The sequence below is a fragment of the Acanthochromis polyacanthus genome, chromosome 16, assembly GCF_021347895.1.
Source record: "Acanthochromis polyacanthus isolate Apoly-LR-REF ecotype Palm Island chromosome 16, KAUST_Apoly_ChrSc, whole genome shotgun sequence".
In the NCBI taxonomy this organism is placed as follows: domain Eukaryota; kingdom Metazoa; phylum Chordata; class Actinopteri; family Pomacentridae; genus Acanthochromis; species Acanthochromis polyacanthus.
The window spans coordinates 21,573,752-21,595,426 of NC_067128.1; the positions used below are offsets into that span (position 1 = coordinate 21,573,752).

The 21,675-nt window shown below is 38.6% G+C and overlaps 1 protein-coding gene across 2 annotated transcripts in view; it reads left to right on the forward strand.

Annotated features, from left to right (window-relative positions):
• lama2 (laminin, alpha 2) overlaps positions 1-21,675 on the forward strand; it is a 351,505-nt gene that overhangs the window by 174,749 nt on the left and 155,081 nt on the right. For both annotated transcript variants that reach the window (XM_051960749.1, XM_051960750.1), the window contains exons 21-23: positions 6,894-7,105; positions 16,346-16,452; positions 18,376-18,556. In XM_051960749.1, coding sequence (XP_051816709.1) covers positions 6,894-7,105; positions 16,346-16,452; positions 18,376-18,556 — 500 coding nt within the window. The remainder of the gene's footprint in view (positions 1-6,893; positions 7,106-16,345; positions 16,453-18,375; positions 18,557-21,675) is intronic.

Below are 21,675 nucleotides of genomic sequence, written 5' to 3' on the forward strand. Positions count from 1 at the left end.
AGGATCAGACAGAATGTTGAAGTGGCTGCTTGATGGAAAAATTGTTGATACTTCTGCAATTCAGCATGACTGAGTGCATCGATACAGCACCGTTCAGACATGCACCCCTTTCCATTAACTTGGCAACTTCTGAATATGTCTGCCTCATTGTCTGAATGAACACGATGGTAACATTTTCATAAAAGTGGTGATGGCAATCAAACTACAAGGGACCGGGTAATGTTTCAGTCTCACTTTAATCACACTACAAGTGAGAACTGCACGCTGGCAGCAACTGTTGCTCTTTCAGAGGTTTTTAGACCGTTTTTGGTGGTGAAATGTGGAAGAAGCTTTTTCTAAATCACTTCATGCAAATTGAAGTCCATTGTTTGTGTGTATAGATCTAAAAAAAAAACTTTTCTGATTTGCTTTGCCCCATGAATTTTCATCTATAACAAACTGAAATGCCCATGAAAATGAAACCTAAATCCGATAAAGACAGAATATTAAGGTTGGATTAATGAGACTCATCAATAGTTAATGTAATCCAGGATTTGACAACATGTTAGCTATTTCAATTCAATTCGATTTTATTTTTATAGCGGCAGTTGTAATTCAGATTGTCTAGAATTCTACAATTTCACTTACCAAACACTTTTATCCAAAGCGATGCACATCTAAGAGTTCCTGCAACACAAGCAAGGATCTAGTTAGGAGAAAACGACCTGGATAAGTGTCATATAATAAGTTCAAGTGTAATAATAGGACCGTGGTGTCTACAGGCAGTGCAGACGTAATAGGATAGTCTTTGGTTGTTGTTTTTTTGTTTGTTTTTTTTTTTGCAGTCTGTCAAGTGAAAAGATATTTAGTGAAGAGCTGAATTTTTAGTCTTTTCTTAAAATCTGAGAGAGACTCTGCAGATGGAACATAGTTTGGTAACTCATTTCACCACCGGGGAACCACGGAGAAGAAGAGTCTCGCTATCGACCAGCCCTGTTGTGGTGGTTGTATCGGGTGCCTTTTGTTGGCCGAGCGTAGTGACCGGGAGAGAGTGTAGACCTGAATGAGTGAGTTCAGGTAGCAGGGAGCTGTTTTCATTGTAGCTTTGAATGCAAGTGTCAGAGTTTTGAATCCGGACAGCAAATGGAAGCCAGTGAAGCAATCTGAACAATAGAATGATGTGCTGTTTTTGACTGGTTGAAAACCAGACGTGCTGCTGCATTCTGGATCATCTTCAGAGGTTTGACCGTGCAAGAAGGGAGGCCTGCTAGTAAGGAGTTGCAGTAGTCGACGCGTGATATATATGAGAGCCTGGACCAGGAGTTGTGCTACATATTCAGACAGGAAGGGTCTGATCTTCCTGATGTTGTACAGGGCGAATTGACACGATCGAGCAACAGAGTTAACATGAGCCTCGAAGGTTAGTTGATCATTGATCGTGACACCTAAGTTTCTGGCAGACTTTGTGGGTCTGAGTTGAGTTGATTCAAGCTGGATGTTGATTTCTTGTTGAATAGAGGGACTGGCTGGGATGACAAGGAGCTCAGTCTTGGAGAGGTTGAGCTGAAGGTGGCGTTTTTTCATCCATGCCAAGGTATCTGCAAGGCATGATGAGATCAGAGCAGAGGCTGAGTGGTCGTCGAGGGGGAACAGGAATAGCTGGGTATCGTCAGGTGCTTTACAGAATCCAAATGGCCTGAACCCGCTGGCCAGCCAAGGTGAGAGGGACAAAATCAGAAGAGGTAGAACAGAAGATTAAGTTTAGTTTGCTATTTTTAAGAATCTTCTCATTGAATTTATTCCATACTTGCTGCATCAGACAGCAGCATGGATCCGCATGATCATCTTAAAAGCAAAAAAGCTGGGTGCATTTATGCACAATCTAACAACAGCAGTAATGCAATGAATTACTTAGCTTTCATATCTGTGATCAGCGTAAACTAGGATCATGTGACTGTTTACAAAGGTATGGAACATGCCGTACAGTTACACTGAAATTATTGACTGAAATCAGACCATCATATAATTTAGGCTAACATTTGCTGAATAAACCTACTTGGCTTACTCCCTCCAGCCAAACTTTAAATTGGCTCAAAGTAGGATCTCTTTGAAGCAGAAAAGTTAATTTGTGTATCCTACATCACTTGATGTGTTGTCTAAATCAAATATCATACCATGTCTGCCTCAGATTGAGGTAGATCTGTCTGAAAGAAGCTGTGGAGGAACAGTACCATAAAAGTGATCTATGTCTGAATGGTAGACTGCCATCACTTTACCGGAGTGATAATGTTACATATGTCTAAAAAGAGCTCAAGTCTTTGAATGTATTATGGTGACAGAAAACTGCTAATCAAACTGAAATGTGAACTGATGAGTCTTCATAAAAAACCGAAAAACTAATGTGTTTTACTCTCTATGTGCACGTCTCCCTCCACTCTTCAGTTTGTTAATAAACCAAATTCCATTTGATCACAAAATGCTTTAAAATAATTACATGAGAATCAGAACCTGTTTTCCCATGGCACCAACATCTCATTCATTATACTAAAAATAGGAGACATAGTTTTATGATCCAAGCTCTTCTCTCTTTCTTTATCTGTAACCCAGCACCAGTTAAGCTAACCATCCATTTCCTGTACACTCTGATGGTTTTGACCAGGTGTTAACCCCCTTAATATATCTCCTTAAGGCCTTCTGGGCTCCAACTATAAATACCTTCACTTCCTCTTGACGACCCAAGTAACTACACACACTTATATAGGCTGTATAGAGCAGAAAAGACTAGAGCTGCAGCTTTAAACAGCGAATTCATCTTGTAAATAAGGCTAAATACAAACACAAACACATGCTTTCTTCAGTCTTCTCTTCTATCAAGAAATGAGATTGCTGCCAGTACAGTTCTCCACTTGACTAGAAGGATGTACTTGTAGCGCAATACACACCAACAGAAATATATCCATGCAGACACACTTCAGCATCATGTGCACACACAAGCACACACAGAAGCTAATAAACCAGTTCTATTGAGTACCAAGGAGGGTCAGTGGTAATAATGGCTGGCTGCTCTTGACTCTTTCCCTCTCCCTGTCCTTTCTTTTCCCTCCTCTCTAAATTCAATTCTCTTTTCAATGTGAAGACCTTTCCCCTCCTCTCTAGCTCTCTCTCTCTCTCTCTCTCTCTCTCTCTCTCTCTCTCTCTCTCTCTCTCTCTCTCTCTCTCATTCTTTTCCTCTGTCCTCTCTCCCTCTTGCCTTTGCTTTCTGTGTCCTCTTTCATCTCAATTCCCTTTTCAGCCTGTGGAACTTTATTTCAGCTCAGACCTGCTTTATTTGGTTTCAGTGGCTCTTGTCACGGCACAGCACTCTCAGGTTAATATAATTTCCAGCATGTGAACATCCTCTTATTATTAATCAAATGAAACAGTCTGAGAAAATAAAGAAAATAGAAATATTTGAATGATTTGAAAGTTAGTACAATTCTGCATCCCTGTCATTGCTCTAGGGTCCTTATGACCATTTCAACTTTTTGTTTCCAGTAAGAATACCATACAAGAGGATGTAGCTTTATGATAGCATTTCTTTCACTTTTTTTTTGCTAAACATTATCAACTAGTTATTTTTAATGTAGTTTCATCCGGATATTATCCCAACCATGTTTTGCTAAAACATGTAGACAACTGTTCAAAAGCTTGGGGTCAACCAGACAATTTCATGTTGTCCATGAAAAATCACCTTTTTATTCATGTGCTAACATAATTTCACAAGGGTTTTCTAATCATCAATTAGCCTTTCAACACCATTACCTAGCACAATGTAGCATTAGAACACAGGAGTGATGGTTGCTGGAAATGGGCCTCTGTACTCCTATGTAGATATTCCATTAAAAATCAGCCATTTCCAGCTAGAATAGTCATTTACCATGTTAACCATGTCTAGACTGTATTTCTGATTAATTTAATGTTATCGCCATTAAAAATATCAGCTTTTCTTTCAAAAATAAGGACATTTGTAAGTGACCCCAAACTTTTTAACGGTGGTGTACATTCCACTGACACAACAACAACATCAGTAGTAAATTTCTACTTAATAATCTCTGAAGATGTATATTATTCTCCATTATTACTCCACCGAGGAACACGGTGGAGTTATGTGACGAGCGACGTACGTTTGTCTGTGCATATTACTCAAAAACAGAATAGCAGATTTGGATGAAATTTTCAAGTAAGGTCAGAAATGACACAAGAACTAACTGATTAGATTTTGGCAGCAATACAACTTAAAGTCTAGATCCATGGATTTGTTCAGGATTTCCATTGCGAGATAGCAGCTCACCATCACTGTAACTATGACAACAAGTGAACACTACATCAGCTGCCTGCTGATGATCATATTATTGCGATCCTGCTACAAATCGACTGCTGTGGACTTATCAAGACTTATCCATCGGAAGTGATACAAGGAACAAATGATTAAATTGTAGGGGTGTTTCCAAATGCCATCAATTCCTGCTGTCGGCTACATATTTAGGTCACATGATTCAGTATCTGTATACAACGTACACATGCACAACACACGCTAGTGCTCAGCACAAGATCATTTTGTTTGTTGGTGTATCACTATTAAATGGCCACATTCCATAGCTTCCTGTGATTTCTGATCATAAATAACTAATAAACAAATGCTGCATTTAAAAAAAATGCTGCATTTCTGACAATTAACAGCCTTGGTGGAGTACTGCACTCTCTGAGAGCTTTTCTTGTTCCCTATGAATTACTGTTTGCAGGAGTACCATTTAGACACTCATTACATCTGGTGTATTAATATAGAAAGAAACTATCATTAGATTTCATCAGTCCTTTAACTAATCACGTTTGTGGTCAGGAAGATAAACAGATATAGACTTAAAATTGTGAGCTTTCATCAAAATCATTTTACCATATTTGTCCTGTCAAAAATTCTCAAAAAAAAAGTTCACACCAAATTCTGTAAAAAATACAAGAAAATGTGCGCCTCCCATTAGTGACTCAGTTGTGACCAACAACTGAGTCACAGTATTTACACAAGTATTTTAGCACACTTTTTGACCATACTGCAGGCAGTATCTGCACAGAGACGACAGGACAAGTAAGGAAAAAAATGTAAAAAATGTAAGTAGTAAAATATCTTCAGAATGTAGAACCACCAGTTTTTTTCAGTATTGGTTACGCCTGTGGGAACTTGGAAACTATTGATCATATTGACTCCAGTTTTTTAAAATAAGTATGTAAAGAAATTCAACATTCTTATGATTTATGACATTGTGCCCAAGTTTTACTGCACAAAAGACATTTCTGAGTTTTCTCTACTTCTATTCCTGGTTGTGCTGTTTCCATAGAGGTGCAAGACTTTGTATTGCAGGTGCAAAGAAAACAATGGCCAGTAACCGTTTGGGGTTCAGAGAGTTAAGATGTATAAATGTTGAATCAAACCGAGACGGCCTGCTCTAAGTAACCCATGTTGAAACTGCATGAAGGAAATAAATCTCAATTTTATGAAATCTCCATCAGGGCTTATTTTTATAGACTTTGATTTTATTTCTGTTGATGCTTTGTTTGGTCTGCCCTCTAGCACTTCTTGTGTATTATTGGATTAATGTCTATCTCAGTGTGTGTGTGTGTGTGTGTGTGTGTGTGTGTGTGTGTGTGTACACTTGTTTCTGCTATTCCGGTGGGGACTTTGACCTGACTATTAGCTATAAAGGTGGGGACTTGTCTTACGGTGGGGACCTAAAATGAGGTCCAAACGGGTGGCAACACCGTTTTCTTGGCCATATTGTTGTTAATAAAAAATGTAAAAGTGCAAAAACGTTTGTTTAGGGTTAGGCATTGATTTGGTGATGGTTAAGGTTAGGGTTAGGGTAAGGGTTAGGAGTTAGATATGAGTGGGAGTCAGTGGTAAGTCCCCACCGGTATAGAAAAACAAACGTGTGTGTGTGTGTGTGTGTGTGTGTGTGTGTGTGTGTGTGTGTGTGTGTGTGTGTGTGTGTGTGTGTGTGTGTGTGTGTGTGTGTGATGAAAGTGTGTATTTAATATGAATAATCCAACAAGTGCCTTTAGTCAAGTACTCACTGGTGAGAAACATACTGTAACATTGCCTCTAATTCCAATGGATTCAACTGGATGAGCTTTATTGCTTGTTTATTTATTTTGATATTGGTTGCCAGCTCTAGTGAAAACAGCATTTTGCCAAGGTAAACAAAAGAAAAAGAAAAGAAATTTGAATCATTTTCTTTAGCTGAAATAAAGAAGAGAAAATGAACCAATGTACTTTTTTTGCCGAGTGGAAAGCTGAGAAGAACATTTTTCTTCAAGTATCATTTGCTTCATAAAAGCACAGTACAACTGCATTTTCAAGAGATGTATTCTGCAGCATCTGCTCTTTGAACAAAATAGTTGGAGAATTACAGGGTGACATCCTGTTGCTAGAACTGGAAAGCACAAAGCTGGGATCATGATCAGGTTTTGAGATGTTTTACAGCTCCTGTGTATGCAGTAATAAGATCTTTGACATGATCTTTATGGCATCGTTGTGTATTTGTCGGAGAGAGAAAAAAAGACACAGTTTCTGCAGTCAGTTTCAGTCCGGTCATTCTCAGTGAGACAGATTAGTGTCTATTTAATGCCACCAACGGGAATCACCTACTGCAACCTTGATGCGGCAGAATCTGTACAAGATTCACTAACATGATTGCCAGCTATGTTGACATGAGAAATGTGCAATTTATGATGCTAAATGTAAATTACTAGCATCTGCTAAATATTCCAAGCTATATTTTTTAAATGAACTATTGACTTGCTCCCAGTCAGTTGACCATGTTTACAGTGCAGGCGACATGAAACAGAATTGTCATGCTCTCCACGTCTCCACTGCCTCCTAGATGTTCCAATGGATACTACGGCCAGCCCACTGTACCAGGGGGTTCCTGCCAGCCCTGCGATTGCCATGACAACCTGGACCTATCCGTACCTGGCAGCTGCGATCCAATCACAGGCCAGTGTCTGCGGTGTCGCCAGGGTTATGGTGGCCTGGCTTGCAACAGCTGTGCTGAAGGTTACTACGGCGATGCCATCACAGCAAAGAACTGCCAACGTAAGTTATTAGACTAACAGCAAGAATTTTCAGCCAGTATTGTAAACTTAATTTTTGGTCCATGTATTTCAGATTATAAAAACACACACTCTTGCCAAACCAAAGCATTCACTCATTCTAATGACACATTTTTAAATTTTTTTCATGACCAGTGTATTTTAGCTTGTAGTAGTTATGCATGCATTAATTTGCTATAGGTGCTTTATTCTGTAGATGGTTGATGGGGGGGCGCTGAAGTCTATCCCAGCTGACATAGGGCAGATGGCAGAATATTCCTGGACAGCTTGCCAGTCTATTGCAAGGCTGATAGAGAGACATAGGCAGCCATGCATCTTACACCTATGGGCAATTCAGAGTCACCCATTACCTTAACATGTCTGGGTAGTGGGAGGTATCTTAGGCAGACTCATGCAAACTCCACACACAGAAAGGCCTCTGCCATAGTGGTAGTTAATATTAAGCAAATTATTGTTGTGTAATTAGCATCGTTAATTCTCTTCCGCTTGTTTAGCCAAAGTTACACTAGTTTCGTTTAAATTCCAGCAGAATGGTATGTTCAAAATTACAGACTTTTACTCTGCCAAAATGCAACTGAAGAGTTTAATTAGATGACAAGTCAGACTTTAGATCAACACTTTGACTTTACAGCTTGTGTTTCTAAGATTTTAAAAAGGGATTGCTTTGGTGACTCCTAGTGTTGGTGTCAGAAAAAGACAGTGTGCAGCACCATCTCCCATCCCCAACAACTGACCGCTGGACACTGACTATAAATTGGGTAAAACAACATTTTGATTAGATTAGTTTGTTTGATTTTGCCAGCGTATAGTGGTGTCATCGAAAAAGCCCATAATCAGAAAAAAAAAAGTCCACATTGGGACTTCAAGAGAGAAAACATAATCTGCTTCCCACTGAATTATTATGAAAAGAAATCATTACAATTACATTTATTATTATTATTTTTATTGTGTTTATTATGTAAGCCAGGGTTAGTCCTGCTCGTGTGTCTCAGCAGGGGCATTGCACTGAAGACCATTATTTCCTTGTAAAATGTAGTTTTTGGTCAAAGATAACTTTAATCATTTTACGAAAACACTGAGTAGATAGTGCACCATCTGGAATCTGTGTACGTGCGTGCGTGCGTGCGTGCGTGCGTGCGTGCGTGCGTGCGTGCGTGCTTGCGACAAGCAGCTGTACTAGTAGGAGGTGTGACGTTGGAGCAGCCCACTGACTGCCAGCTGTGTTCAAGAGTGAGAATATAAACTATACCTGTAAAGAGAGAGGGAGAGACTGAGAGGCAGAGGAAGAGAGAGATGGCAGAGAATATAGATGTACAGATGGCACTTGTTTATGAAAATCTTCATTTAAACCTGTGCTGTTGACAAAAACAATTGCGCAGACAGTACAGCAGGCAGAAAGACAGATTAACAGACAGACACCTGACGCTGAGCGACAGACGGGCAGACAGATAAAACTGTCAGAGCAGCACAAAAGCAGGTAGACAGGCTGACAGAGGGTATTAATGTGTATTTGATAGTTCATTGTTCTGTAGTTGTTTCCCCTCTCCACCCAGCTAAATGGTTATTGATTAATCAGCCTGATCTATTGCTGTCCTACAGTGCTGATTGGCTGCTTGTGTCTGGGAGATGGAGAGCTGTTATTGATCCTGTACAAATGACAAAAGACCACCAAGAATTATTAAAACACTACAACGCTCTCTCTCTCTCTCTGCTTCTATCAGTCTATGTCTCTCTCTCTGTCTGCCTCCCTCTCCCTAGCGTTCCCAGTCTTAATGAATTTTATTGAGTGGATCAGGAGAGTTCAGGCCGAGTCCATTTGTGCACAATTAGACTGTAAAAATCCTTTACTTTTTTCTTTTGATGTCAGAGTTCCCATCTGTGGCCATTTTTTTGTTGCGGCCATTTTGTATCTCCCCCTAATAGTGGCTCCGTTTAATTTCGCTGCCCAATTGAAAATGGTTTGATTTTGCAAGAAAACTAGACCACAAAGCAATTTGTCTAAGGAATAAATTCAAGAAAATGAACTCCTCTGACCATTTCTCACACAGGGAACAGTCATTGGAAAGTTGTTGAGCAGATATGTGAATTGCTCTGTCACACGATTGTCCAATCACTGGAACAAAGTGGATATGTAGTAATTCAATAATGTAATTATGCTTCCTGTGTGTTTGACACTTAATGAATGCTTCATAGATGATTCCAACAGTTGATCAATAAACTCTTTGGGGATCTTTGGGAAAACTCACAACTCTAATTCTACCACTCTTAAAGGCCTGTCGATTGCAGAGGCTCTGACACTTTCCATAGGACTAATGGGCCCAAAGTAGGAATAAAGAAAAATTAGAACCTTAAAGAAAAAGTAAGAACTTTGAACCAGCTTACACTGTGTTATAACCCAAATCTGTGCTTGAATTTAATGAGTCAGAAGCTATTACAACCTGAATTTTTACCACATGTACAAGCCAGTCATTTTCTTTTGATGTATATAAGATAACAAATATAATGTATTATCATATACATGATCAATAATGATCTTAAGTGCACATTTTTGTCAGATGATAACATGCAGTGGCTATTTTATCGTATTTACATCCCTTATAAAAATGCATGCTGCTCTGCCATAAATAAAAATATATACTTATGCTTACAGTTGTGTACATAAGAGCAGTTGCGCTTGAGTTTTAAAAGGAAATGAGAAACGCTTCTCTTGATACCTTCTTTTCAGATGACTTTACTCAAACTGCTGAACCGTGGATTCCACTACTTGAATAGCTCAGTGGTCAGTAGTGCCAACGTAATGCTTGAGCAGGGATTTTCTGAAAAATGTGTCATATTTTGTTAAGTTTCACTAGATTCATCATTCAGCACAATTTCATCATTGTGCAATCTTGAAGAAATATCATTTCCTAAGCTTTGAGAATATCAAATGATTTAAAAGTGCTTGCTTTAAATACACTACCATTAAAAAGTTTGGGGTCACTTACAAATGTCCCTATTTTTGAAAGAAAAGCATTTTAAAAAAAAATGGAGATAACATTAAATGAATCAGAAATACAGTCTAGACATTGTTAATATGGTAAATTAAATAATGGTTATCTCAAGAAAAATCTGGTACTGTACCTGTAATACCTCAAATGAGAGAAACTGTATTCGGGAGGTCCTTGACTTATGTTGGAATTCCGTTCCTACAGATTGATTGAAGTAGATTTTCACCTTAAATCGAAACTCCAGCGAAAATGTAAACGGAGCCATTACATGCATCACGATATTGATCAGTTTTTCATAAAAGTCCTGAATACCAATGACTTTCATGCATGTATGAGTCATTTTACAGAAAAATAAAAGAATATATTCCACAGTTTTTACAACTTGCTCTAATAATGACAATAATAATAACAATAATGTTCCTCAGTGTTTCGCCCTGCTTCGGGCGTTTTATTAAATCTAATTTCACTTCCATGATGTGTTGCCCTGAAGGCAGAATTATCGATATACTATTATTTTGAAGAAGCCTTTATTTTTGAAGTTGTCTGTTGAGAGTTTTCACTTTCTGTCCACTATTTTGATTTGTAGCTTTACACATGTAGCTACGTGCTTGCTTTTCTGGATCAACAAAAGCTAATTGGCATTAGAGTTTTGAAAAACCTGTGGTCCAGTCAATGAACAAGATTAGAAGTTTGGGTTAGAGCCACTGTGATCTATGAAAGAACATATATTTTGAGTTTATTGTCTATTAATTGAGACAATTTAGTACTGTGGATACTCTCCCTTGAAATGTCCATCCAGCAAAGATAGCTCCCTAAGTGTAAGGCATGAGGCTCAGTGAGTAAAAACTTCTTATCAGTAGCCCAATATCTGTACAACCAAGCCATCTCGACCACTCTTATGTGTGATCAACATTGAAAAAGGGCCCACACACTGCTTGTGATTTTTTTTTAATCTAATCAAATAGATTTGATGCCTAAGCCTATTAAAAAGTATTTTACTGACAATTAAATTTATTAGATTTTTTTTTGGTTCTGATGCAGTTGCCTCTGTCTATCTGTGGTTACTCTGTGGTCTTGAGTAGTCGTCCACTCACAGCACTATCTGACTGATAGAGGTAAGATAAGGTAAAATAGGAACTTAGTTTTTTATCTGGAAGGATAAATTTCCTTCTGTTGACAGGGAAATAATTTCCAGATCAAATGCTTGGAGGGCAACTGTGCTACCACTAACACCTTACATTTCCTCAGTGCTAGCCAATCATAAAGAAGGAATCTAAACAACGGCTGTTCTCTTTTGATTAAAATTGTTGTGTTAAGAGTTTGTATTATTCAAAAATTTTGAAAAGATTTGTGTTCCAAATATCCATTATTAATCTTTTTGATTGCTAATTAACTTATTGGCTCAATTTTATTTATATAGTGAAAATTACAGTTCAGATTGTCTCAAGACGCTTTATAGAACCTATATGTCTGAACCCCCAGAGCAAGCCCTAAGGGAACAGTAGCAAGGAAAAACTCCCTTTTAACAGGAAGAAACCTTGAGCAGAACCGGGTTCATATGAGGGGGATCCATCTGCTGCTGGCCGCCTAGGTTGAGAGGGACATGTTCAGAAGAGGTAGAGAGGGTGGGGGAGGGATGGGAGAAGAGGGGGATGGGAGACAAGGAAACATAAAACACACATTGGCATACACGCATGATGTGACAAACGTAAATTATATATACAAAGCGATACATAATGAATACAGAGTGACTGAGGAAATACAGAACAAGCTAACATTGAAACTGATTCTTAAATTTACTGATATGGTGTAAGACTCTGGTATTAAATATGACATATGTAGCTGGTATAAGATGCAATCCATGATACTCTACGTGGATAAAAAGAAAATGCTGCCAAAATGTTTTGTGGACTAAAGAAACTAAGGCTGAATTGTTACGGAGGAAGAAACAACACTCTGTATGGTGAATAAACAATTTCTACTCCTATAATTTGTTGATCAGACAGATTTCTGATTGCTGTATAACAGAATATAATGTATTTTTTCAACATTTCAAGTTGAAAAAAAAAACTTTATAGTCAGTGCCAGCACTGAAAACACAACCACAACATAAAGTATGTCACATTAATCCTGCAACAAGGCTTACATTGTAGCAAGTGACAGAACAGAGTCCAGATGGTCCCCACAGGGTGAAGCTAGGGGGGTGAAAGACTGTGTGAGAGAGAGATGTGTGAAACAGAGATGGGCATATATGTGCATTTTTTTTGTTAAATGTTTAATCAGGTGTGTATGTGTACATCTGCACGTGTGTAGTTAAGTAGGCGTGTATGTTTGGGTGGCTTGCATGTTTTCCTGCATATGTGTGTGAAGCAAGAATCAATGTGTGTTATATACCTTATGTGTGTTTCTGCCTCTCTTTGTGTGCCTGTGTATGTGAGAGCGTGTGTTCGTGTGTGGACATCTGCTGTACCGCACTCTTTCTCTCACTTTACCATCCGACAATCAGGTCTATCCTTCTGTCTCTTTTACTTCTAAGAGGAGAGAATGGCAGGAGGTAAAACAAACTACCACTACCCACATGTGTGATATCGAGTACGCTACTAATTTCTTGAGAAAGTGTGTTTTGGTTTTTTTTTAATGTGTCTTTGTGTGTATGCATGTGTGCTTCTGACAGCCCATCTACCAGATGGAAGCTGTGATGTTCAAGCTTTTAATTGTATATCTAAGGGGCTGATTGGCGTGTGTGGGTGTGTCTTTTTTTTCCACAATAGGGATTTAAGCACTTAAAGTTTAAATAAAGCTGAAGTCATATAAAGTATCATAATTAGATCTACTACGAGGAAATACAGTTTGGTATTTCTGTGACTAATCCATTCAGAGAGCATGAAAACCTGCATGTGCAGTAAGGCCATGAACTGAATGCTACACTCCCCTTCAAAAGTATTGGAACAGTGATTCCTTTATTTTTGCTGTAGACTGAAAACATTTCGGTTTGACATCAGATGATGAATATGAGACAAAAGATCAACATTTCAGCTTTTATTTCCAGTTATTTACATCTGGATCTGATACACAACTTAGAAGATAGCGCCTATTGTTCGAACCCATCCACTTTTCATGTGAACAAATGTATTGGAACATGTGACTGACAAGTGTGTTTTGTTGCCCTGGTGCGTCATATGACATTGATTATTCAAACAAGAAATGGCACTCAATGTCTGCAGATTGCATCTATAGTTAGAGATGTAACCTACATGAAAACCAGAGAGCTGACTCTGGGTGGACAATATGCAATTGTGAAGCTGAGAGAAGATTGAAAATCAATCAGAGCCATTACGCAAACATTGGCTATAGCCAGTACAACCATTTGGAATGTCCAGTAGAAGAAAGAAACCACTGCCAAACGGGTAGACCAAGGAAAACAACATCAGCTGACAATAGAAACATTGTGAAAGCTGTAAAGAAAGACCTTAAAACAATCAGTAGTATCATCAGCAACAACCTCCAGAGGGCCCGAGTGAAGGTATCACAATCTACTGTTCACAGAAGACTTCATGGAAAGTACAGAGGCTACACCAGAAGATGCAAGCCACTACATTAACAAGAAGTATAGGAAGACCAAGTTGGAATTTGAACAAAAGTACGGAGATAAGCATTAAAAAATTCTGGAACAAGGTTTTATGGACTGATGAGACAAAGATGAGCCTCTACCAAAGTGATGGAAAAGCTAAAGTTTGGAAAAAGAAAGGATCTGCTCATGATCCCCAACATCCAAGCTCATCTGTGAAACACAGTGAATATAATGTCATGGCTTGGGCTTGCATGGCTTCTTCTGGGACGGGCTCACTAATCATCATTGAACTCAGAAGTTTACACAAACATTTTGTCTGCCATTTTAAAGAAAGATGCAGCCAAACTGATTGGGAGATCCTTCACTGTGCAGCAAGATAATGACCCAAAACACACTGCCAAAACAACAAGAAAGGAGTTCATAAGGGGCAAGAAGTGCAAGGTTTTAAACTGGCCAAGTCAATCTCCAGACTTAGAGCTGCATTTTACCTGCTAAAGAGGAGACTGAAGGGAGTAACCCCTGAAAACAAACAACTGAAAGAGACTGTGGTGAAAGCCTGGAAAAGCATCACAAGAGAAGAATGAAAAACTTTGGTGATGTCAATGGGTCACAGGCTTGATGCAGTTATTACAACTAAATATTAAGTCTTATTCACTTTAATCTATTGTAAGTCTATCTTTTCCAAAACTTTGCTCACCTCAAAATTTGATGTTCCGTTAAAAAATAATGCTATTTTCTATTTTCCAACTAATGTTCACATGATTGTGATCCTACTACAAATCAAGCGCTGCAGATTTATTGGGACTTATGTGTTGGAAATGATACATGAAACAACTGATTAAATTGTGGCAGTGTTTCTGAGTCCCATCGATTCCTGTCGCCCGCTACTTGTTTAGATGATGATTCAGTATCCGTACTTAACGTATACATGCATAACACAATCTCTGCTCAGCGCAAAGTCATTTTGTTTGTGGGTACATCTATATGTTGCCATGATTTCTGATCATCAATAACTAATAAACAAATGCTGCATTTATGAAAAAAAGGCTGTGTTTCTGACAATGCCATATGGAGGAATGAAAAGCGTTGGCGGAGTACTGAGCTTTTCTAGTTTTCATTGCAGAGGATGCCTTGTCCATCTGTTTTCTTTGCAGTCTGAGGGACCCCAACTTGTAGAGCATATACGTATGTATAACAGTTAAAAGACATGTAAAAAGTCGTCCTCCTTTTCTGAACATCATGCATTTGTAAATGAAATGCTTTCTCTGCAGACTTGTTGTTGTAGATCTGTTGTTCTTGGAATTTTGTTAAGTTGACTGAATGCTACTTTCTGAAAATGACTACCAAAAGAAATGACTACATTTATTCAAACCAAAAATCTTCCACTCAGATTACTGTTTGATTTCAAAACATCAAGAAGACAGGTTTTTCTTTACAATACATGGATAGTCACATCACAGTGCTTTGTTATGACTGCAGGTAAAATTGGCACGTGCCTGAGATTTTAGCGTGCTTTCAATTTTAGGGGGAATCTCCCTTTTTATCCCCCGCCGGCCGTAGCCACGGAGGGGGGTATTGGCGTGGGCACGTCCATCCGTCCGTCCGTCCGCATTTCGTTTCCGGAGCATATCTCAGAGAAATCTCAGGGATTTCATTCATATTGCACCCAGGCCATCTCTATATAGTATAGATGTGCCTTCTGGGGTGTATGACCTTGACCTGATTTTCAAGGTCAGAGTGAGGCACTTCAAATATTTTTTGTTTCCGGATCATATCTCAGAAACTAGATGAGGGATTTCATTCATATTGTGCACACTAAGCCTGTTGGTAATGTAGATGTGGTTGTTGGGGTGCATAACCTTGACCTGATTTTCAGGGTCATAGTGAGGGACTTCAAATATTTTTTGGTTTCCAGATCACAGCTCAGAAACTACTTGAGAGATTTCATTCATATTGCGCACACTAAGCCTGTTGGTAATGTAGATGTGCCTTTTTTGGTGTATGACCTTGACTTGATTGTTTTTATTGTAGTGAAGATGTATCATTTTGTAGCTGTATCGCCCAGTACATATTATTATATCTTGTACTTAGAGGTACTATATATAAGGCGGGGGATGTTTTCAGCGGAGCGTGTTTATTTGTTCATGGTATTTCCTCTACCCATCTATCATGAGAGTGTCTTTAATCACTCTTGGACTGGTTGTGTTTCCTGTTTTGCATTGTAAACTCTTCATCTTGGCACTTTGGGAGGCCCAAATTGCAGTACCTCTTTGAAATGTTAAGTCTCATTCTTGCTTCAAGAATTTAAATTTATATGCAGTATAGTTCGTGAAGCATATTATCCATGTATTGTTCAGAACTACAGTAAATGTATTGTCAGTACTTGTTGTGATTGTGGTATGGTCTGAATATAGGGTTTGTCTTTCCTTTGACTTGTTTTATGTAAAAATACAGACTGGCAATATTATCTCGTGGGGCAATAGATGATTTTCTCTAAAATTCAGTGAGGACGATGTTAAAGCGAATATCTTCAGCTAACCCTAAAGAAGACCTTAAGCACAATCAGAACTCTTATCCAAACCACTGCAGTGTAAAGTAAACACACTCACAACCTGGGTTATTGTTAAATATACTAGTTCTCAACTTCAACTTTCCCTTTTTGCAGCCTGCCAGTGCCATACCAATGGCTCTGTATCTGAGGTGTGTAACAAGGAGACTGGGCAATGTCAGTGCAGAGAAAATGTGGTTGGACGACAGTGTGACGAGTGCATGGTAAGTTTTCTGAAAAATGTCCGTAGTATTTGTAGATATTGGCCATATACACTATTGTTCACAAGTTTGGGGTCACCCAGACAATTTCATGTTTTCCATGAAAGCTCACACTTTTATTCATGTGTTAACGTAATTGCACAAGGGTTTTCTAATCATCAGTTATCCTTTCAACACCATTAGCTAACAGAATGTAGCATTAGAACACAGGAGTGATGGTTGCTGGTAATGTTCCTCTGTACCCCTATGTAGATATTCCATTAAAAATCAGCCGTTTCCACCTAATATAGTCATTTAGGCCATTAACAATGTGTAGAGTGCATTTCTGATTGATTTAATTTTATCTTCATTGAAAAAAATTTGCTTTTCTTTTAAATATAACGACATTTGTAAGTGACCCCAAGCTTTTGAACGGTAGTGTCCATTGATGGGATTCTTGGATTTTTCATTTTCCACAGGTGGCTCTGCTTCTGTCCCTTTTTCCACTAAGTTGTTTTCATATGCTTTGTTTTATTCTGCAGTATTATATGCATGTGTGGAGTAAGCCACGGTTGAACCCCAGTCATGGTTGTGACTATATGCTCTTATTTGTATTTCATTTTGTCTTTCTCAAAGCTTCACATCAAATGTTTTTCAGTCCAACAATATAGTGAGCACTTTTTTGTATTTTTTATTTTTTTTGTAACTGAAGTTTGCTAATCTGTGATTGTGATTGGTCCAGCCTAACTGCTGGTGGGATGCTGAGCGTCAGGAGTGTATGCCCTGTCGCTGCAGCAGTCACGGATCCATTTCTCAGCGCTGTGATATTGAGGGCCGCTGCATCTGTCGCCCCGGCTTCGTGGGGCGGCGCTGTGACCTGCGTCGCCAAAGTTATGAAAGGCGGGAAACACGGCGGCCTGTGGAGCGCGTTCCCATAGAAGCTGTGCAGCAGAGATGGGGGGGCACTTCCCGCACTGGGGGGTGTCCCAGGGGCGCATACAGGCCTAAGACAGGGGTAACACATTGCATGTGGATGACAGTGGTGTATTTTAGGTAGCATGGGTGTGTTCCTGTTTAGTCAGAGTGCAGAAGTGTTGCACTTGCAGAGATATGCCGCAATCTGGCCTTGACATGTTTATTGTGCAGCAGGCGCTTGTTCTTGTGGATGGCATGGTTTCAAGGCCTCAATTTTTAAATCCTTGCATGGAAAGTGTGGTGTATATCACCTAAACTGTATACAAAGGGTCTATTAGCATGACTATGTTTTTCTTTGAAATACATTTTGAGGATTTTGCTAAGTGTAAGCTGTAATGCAAGGTCCAGAATGCATTATGTGGAAAAACATGTTCATAATTAATGACTTTTAACACTTAAATGGCTTCATGCAGATTAGACATCATCAGAAAATGTCACCTTTATGTAACTCAAGATGTTTGTTGATGCTGAAAATTGGTGTTGTAAATGTCAATAGTTTTTGGCAAATTATGATGTTCGTGATTTTAGGTAGCAAGATTCTGCATTGGCGATGCTAAATTGTACCTAATTTTATTTTTTTTTCCAAAAACTTTTCAAAGATTTTCTTCTTTTTATTTTTTTTTCCACTGTCACTGTTCAGTCTAATAAACCAACATTCCTGATATCTTATTTCATTTTCCATAACAGCAACCGAGATGAGTTTTAGAGTGTGACACAGCTTTAAATCACTATTTCAGTTTTTATGTGGCTTCTAATGGGAAACAAAAATGATTTAACTCAAGTAATTTCTTATATTCTCTTTTTATTCTTCAGTTGTTGATTTCCCTGATATACAAAAAACACGTCTTGCATTTGTGCCATTACAACTTCTTTTATTATGACTTTTGAGTGTGTGCAGCTTGTCTAACCCAGCTTCTGTAGTTATTTTGGCTTTCACTCATTGACTCCTGTGCTGTCCTGATGTTTCCCCAGCCTCAGACTCATGGCGTCACTACAGGCGGAGTGTGTGTCCCATGTCATTGCAACTCTTTTGGTTCCAAATCCTTTGACTGTGATGAAACCGGTCAGTGTCGGTGTCAGCCGGGAGTGACCGGGCCCAAATGTGACCGCTGCTCACGAGGATTCTTCAATTTCCAGGAGGGTGGCTGCACACGTAAGCAGAGATCTTTAAGCCTTTAGCTACAAAAACAAATCAAACCACAGAGATTCGTTTTGTTCTTATTTGTGCTAAAAGTAGTGTCAGCACTCTCAAAATGCTGTCCTTGTTAAACTACTGCTCTGTTCTTCTTTTTAATTTAAAGTTTACACAAAATGTCCGACTTTGAGAAATTGTATTTGAAGCTCGTCATTTCAAAAATGCATGTACATCCTTTCAAATCATTGTGCTACTTTCATAATTATTGCAAAGTAAATTATTTTTGTGCCCACAAGCAGGACAAAAGCACACAAGAATTTCTGAATGCAAGCTGCTGGCTTCTTCTGTTCTGCTATATACTGTGTGTGCATTTCTTTTGTTTCAGTTTCACAAGATGGTAACCATTTGCATCTATACCTTGAACTGTAAAAGGCCAAGCTGCAGAAAGTATAAATACTTCAAAAATCTGTTGACGTTGATGACAATCTGTGTAAAACATTTTGGCGTGTTTTCTGTATGGGTCATTCCAGAATTGGAGGACATTTGGGCTTCAAAATGTTTGGAAAATAGACCTTCTTTTTTTCTTTTTTTGCAATTTTTTGCTACATCTAATAGTTAATAAACTATCAAAGGCGTGATTGGCTTAGGTATCTGTGATGCCATTGTTATTTCATGTTTTATTTGCTGTTTGTTAATCCTACTCTGATCACAGTAAAAGGGTTGCTAATCCATGCTAATGTTAGCTTTTTCTCAGGAAGCTAAATATTTAGCTAACTGTTACTGCTGACCAAGAGGACAAACTTCCTGATGGAAGAGAAGTCAAGAACAAAATAGTCTTATCCTGACAATATACATAACAGGGTTGCATGAGACAGAGTGAGACATTCAATCAAGGCTGACAATGTTATGAAAATATGGAAAACAGAAGGGAGGACATAGCTTTGCTCTACCCATTCTTTTGAAAAACTGTTTGATGATGTTAATTCCTGCGTATCATGTGATTCACTGTTTTCTTCTTCTTCTACCAGCTAAAAAGTTTATGCTAACAGGGTTCTGTGCATGTTGTGGACACACGTTCCATACATAATAATTATTATTTAAAATATTACATTGATTAAAAAATATTCCCACAATTACAAGAAACATCAGTGAAAAAAAATGATACTAAAAGAAGGAGATTTAAATTTCATTTTAACTGTTTTATTTGAGATTCAAATTTGGTCATCAGGATTGTGGAACAAGAGAAAAATGGAATTTTAGGGGGAACTCCAGACTTCTTTGGTGTTTTTAAAAATATTTTTAAACATTCTTTTCTTCTATTTTTTTTTTTAGATTTGGCCTTAGGGCAAATAAATTTACACAACAACTGCATGTTTTAGTATTTTGTACATGGATTATTTGAAGTTTGATGGGTGGGATGTAAAATGTCCTGGGATGTAAGATGTCCTCTAATTCTGGAATGACCCATATGTCATTCCCCTAGCACTAGGACAACCCAAGAGTGGATGAGTTGGTACATATCACTATTGAATCCAGAGAAGCGTTATTTGACCCAAATCAGCATATCTTTTGTGAGCATTGAGGTCCTTATTAGTCATTCACGTTCACACTAGCAAAACCAGGGTTTTTTGGCTATAAAGCAAACCAAGAAAGTGGTCAGAAGACCCCGATACCAAACTGACGACTCTGGATAGCTACAATTAGCTTCTGAATATTTGCAAATGTGGCTGCAGGGCTACCTTGGCTTTGTCACACAATAGACCACTCAAACAGGCAATCAAACAGACAACCTTTTTACATATTCATGTGGGGTCACTGCCTGGTTGTGAAATGGTGCTGTTCACAGATCAACATGCTGCAGGTTGCCTACCCCTGCTCTATATACAAGATACAGTGTAACTAAATATTCAGAGAGAGAGATTGAGACAGTATGTTTTCATGTCAGACACTTCTTCTCAATAAATCCTATGCAAAAAAAAAAAAAGAGTTTTTTTTTTATATTTTCCTAACATTTTGTCAAATCGTGCAACGAGTCAGTCAAAATTGAAAGCCCTACTGAGCAGTCACTCATCATTATTCATTCAGACAGATGGTTTGAGAGGAGTAAAAGAGAATAATTTGTCAAAGCACCAACAGCACCTCTGAACTGAAGGGGAGGGTTATGACACCACCTCTCAGCCACATACAATGCAGTATTGGACTTTGCCCCCAGCTACACCTGAAGGTTGTGGCTGGGGGTTGCACAACAGTTGTTTTGCATGTCAGCACAACAACTCATCGGAGGGTGGGGGTTGTTGTGCTGACATACAAAACAACTGTTGTGCAATCCCCAGCCACACCTGGGCACATAGCACTACAACTCACCTGTATTTACTCTGTTTTTTCAGTTTATTTTACACCATAAACTTTTATCTCTACAGCATCATGTCCGGATCATTATGTTTTAGTGTTTAGTAACTGCTCAGTATGGTTGTCAATTTTGATTGAATCATGCACGATTTGACAACATTAGGAAGATATCAAAACACGTTTATTTATTTTTTTGGCTGAGGATTTATTGAGGAGGAGTGTATGACATGATAACATTACAAAAGAACAACTATCTCAATCTCTCTGAATATTTAGTTACACTGTTTCCTCTATGTATAATGCTATAATTGTCATATGGCTGATGATGGCTGATGATGCACAACACAAGTCATTTTTTTTGCAAAACAAAGCTTTTTATTTAATGAAGCTGTTGTCAGTCAACAATAACGTGAAAAACTTATGTGAAAAAGACAACAATGCAAACTATATACAAGGGGATGGTGAAAAGAAATAGAAAAACAACAAAGTAACTCCGAACACTGCACTGCAAACTATATACAAGGGGATGGTGTAAAAAACAAAACAAATAAACATTTTTTTATTTATGCATGTTTGAGTGTGTGTGTGTCTCTCTGTCTGTCATGTCCTTGTGCGACTGGCATTTCAGCAGTTACTAAGCTGTCCTTGGCGGGAACATACCCACTGCCATGGTATGTCCCTTCTACATGTACCGCATGTGTATCTGTAGCAGTCAACACATCGTACAGTGACGGAATTGTTCTTGCATTGATCATTCACCTGACACTTAACCCTTTTCCCGGGGCTAG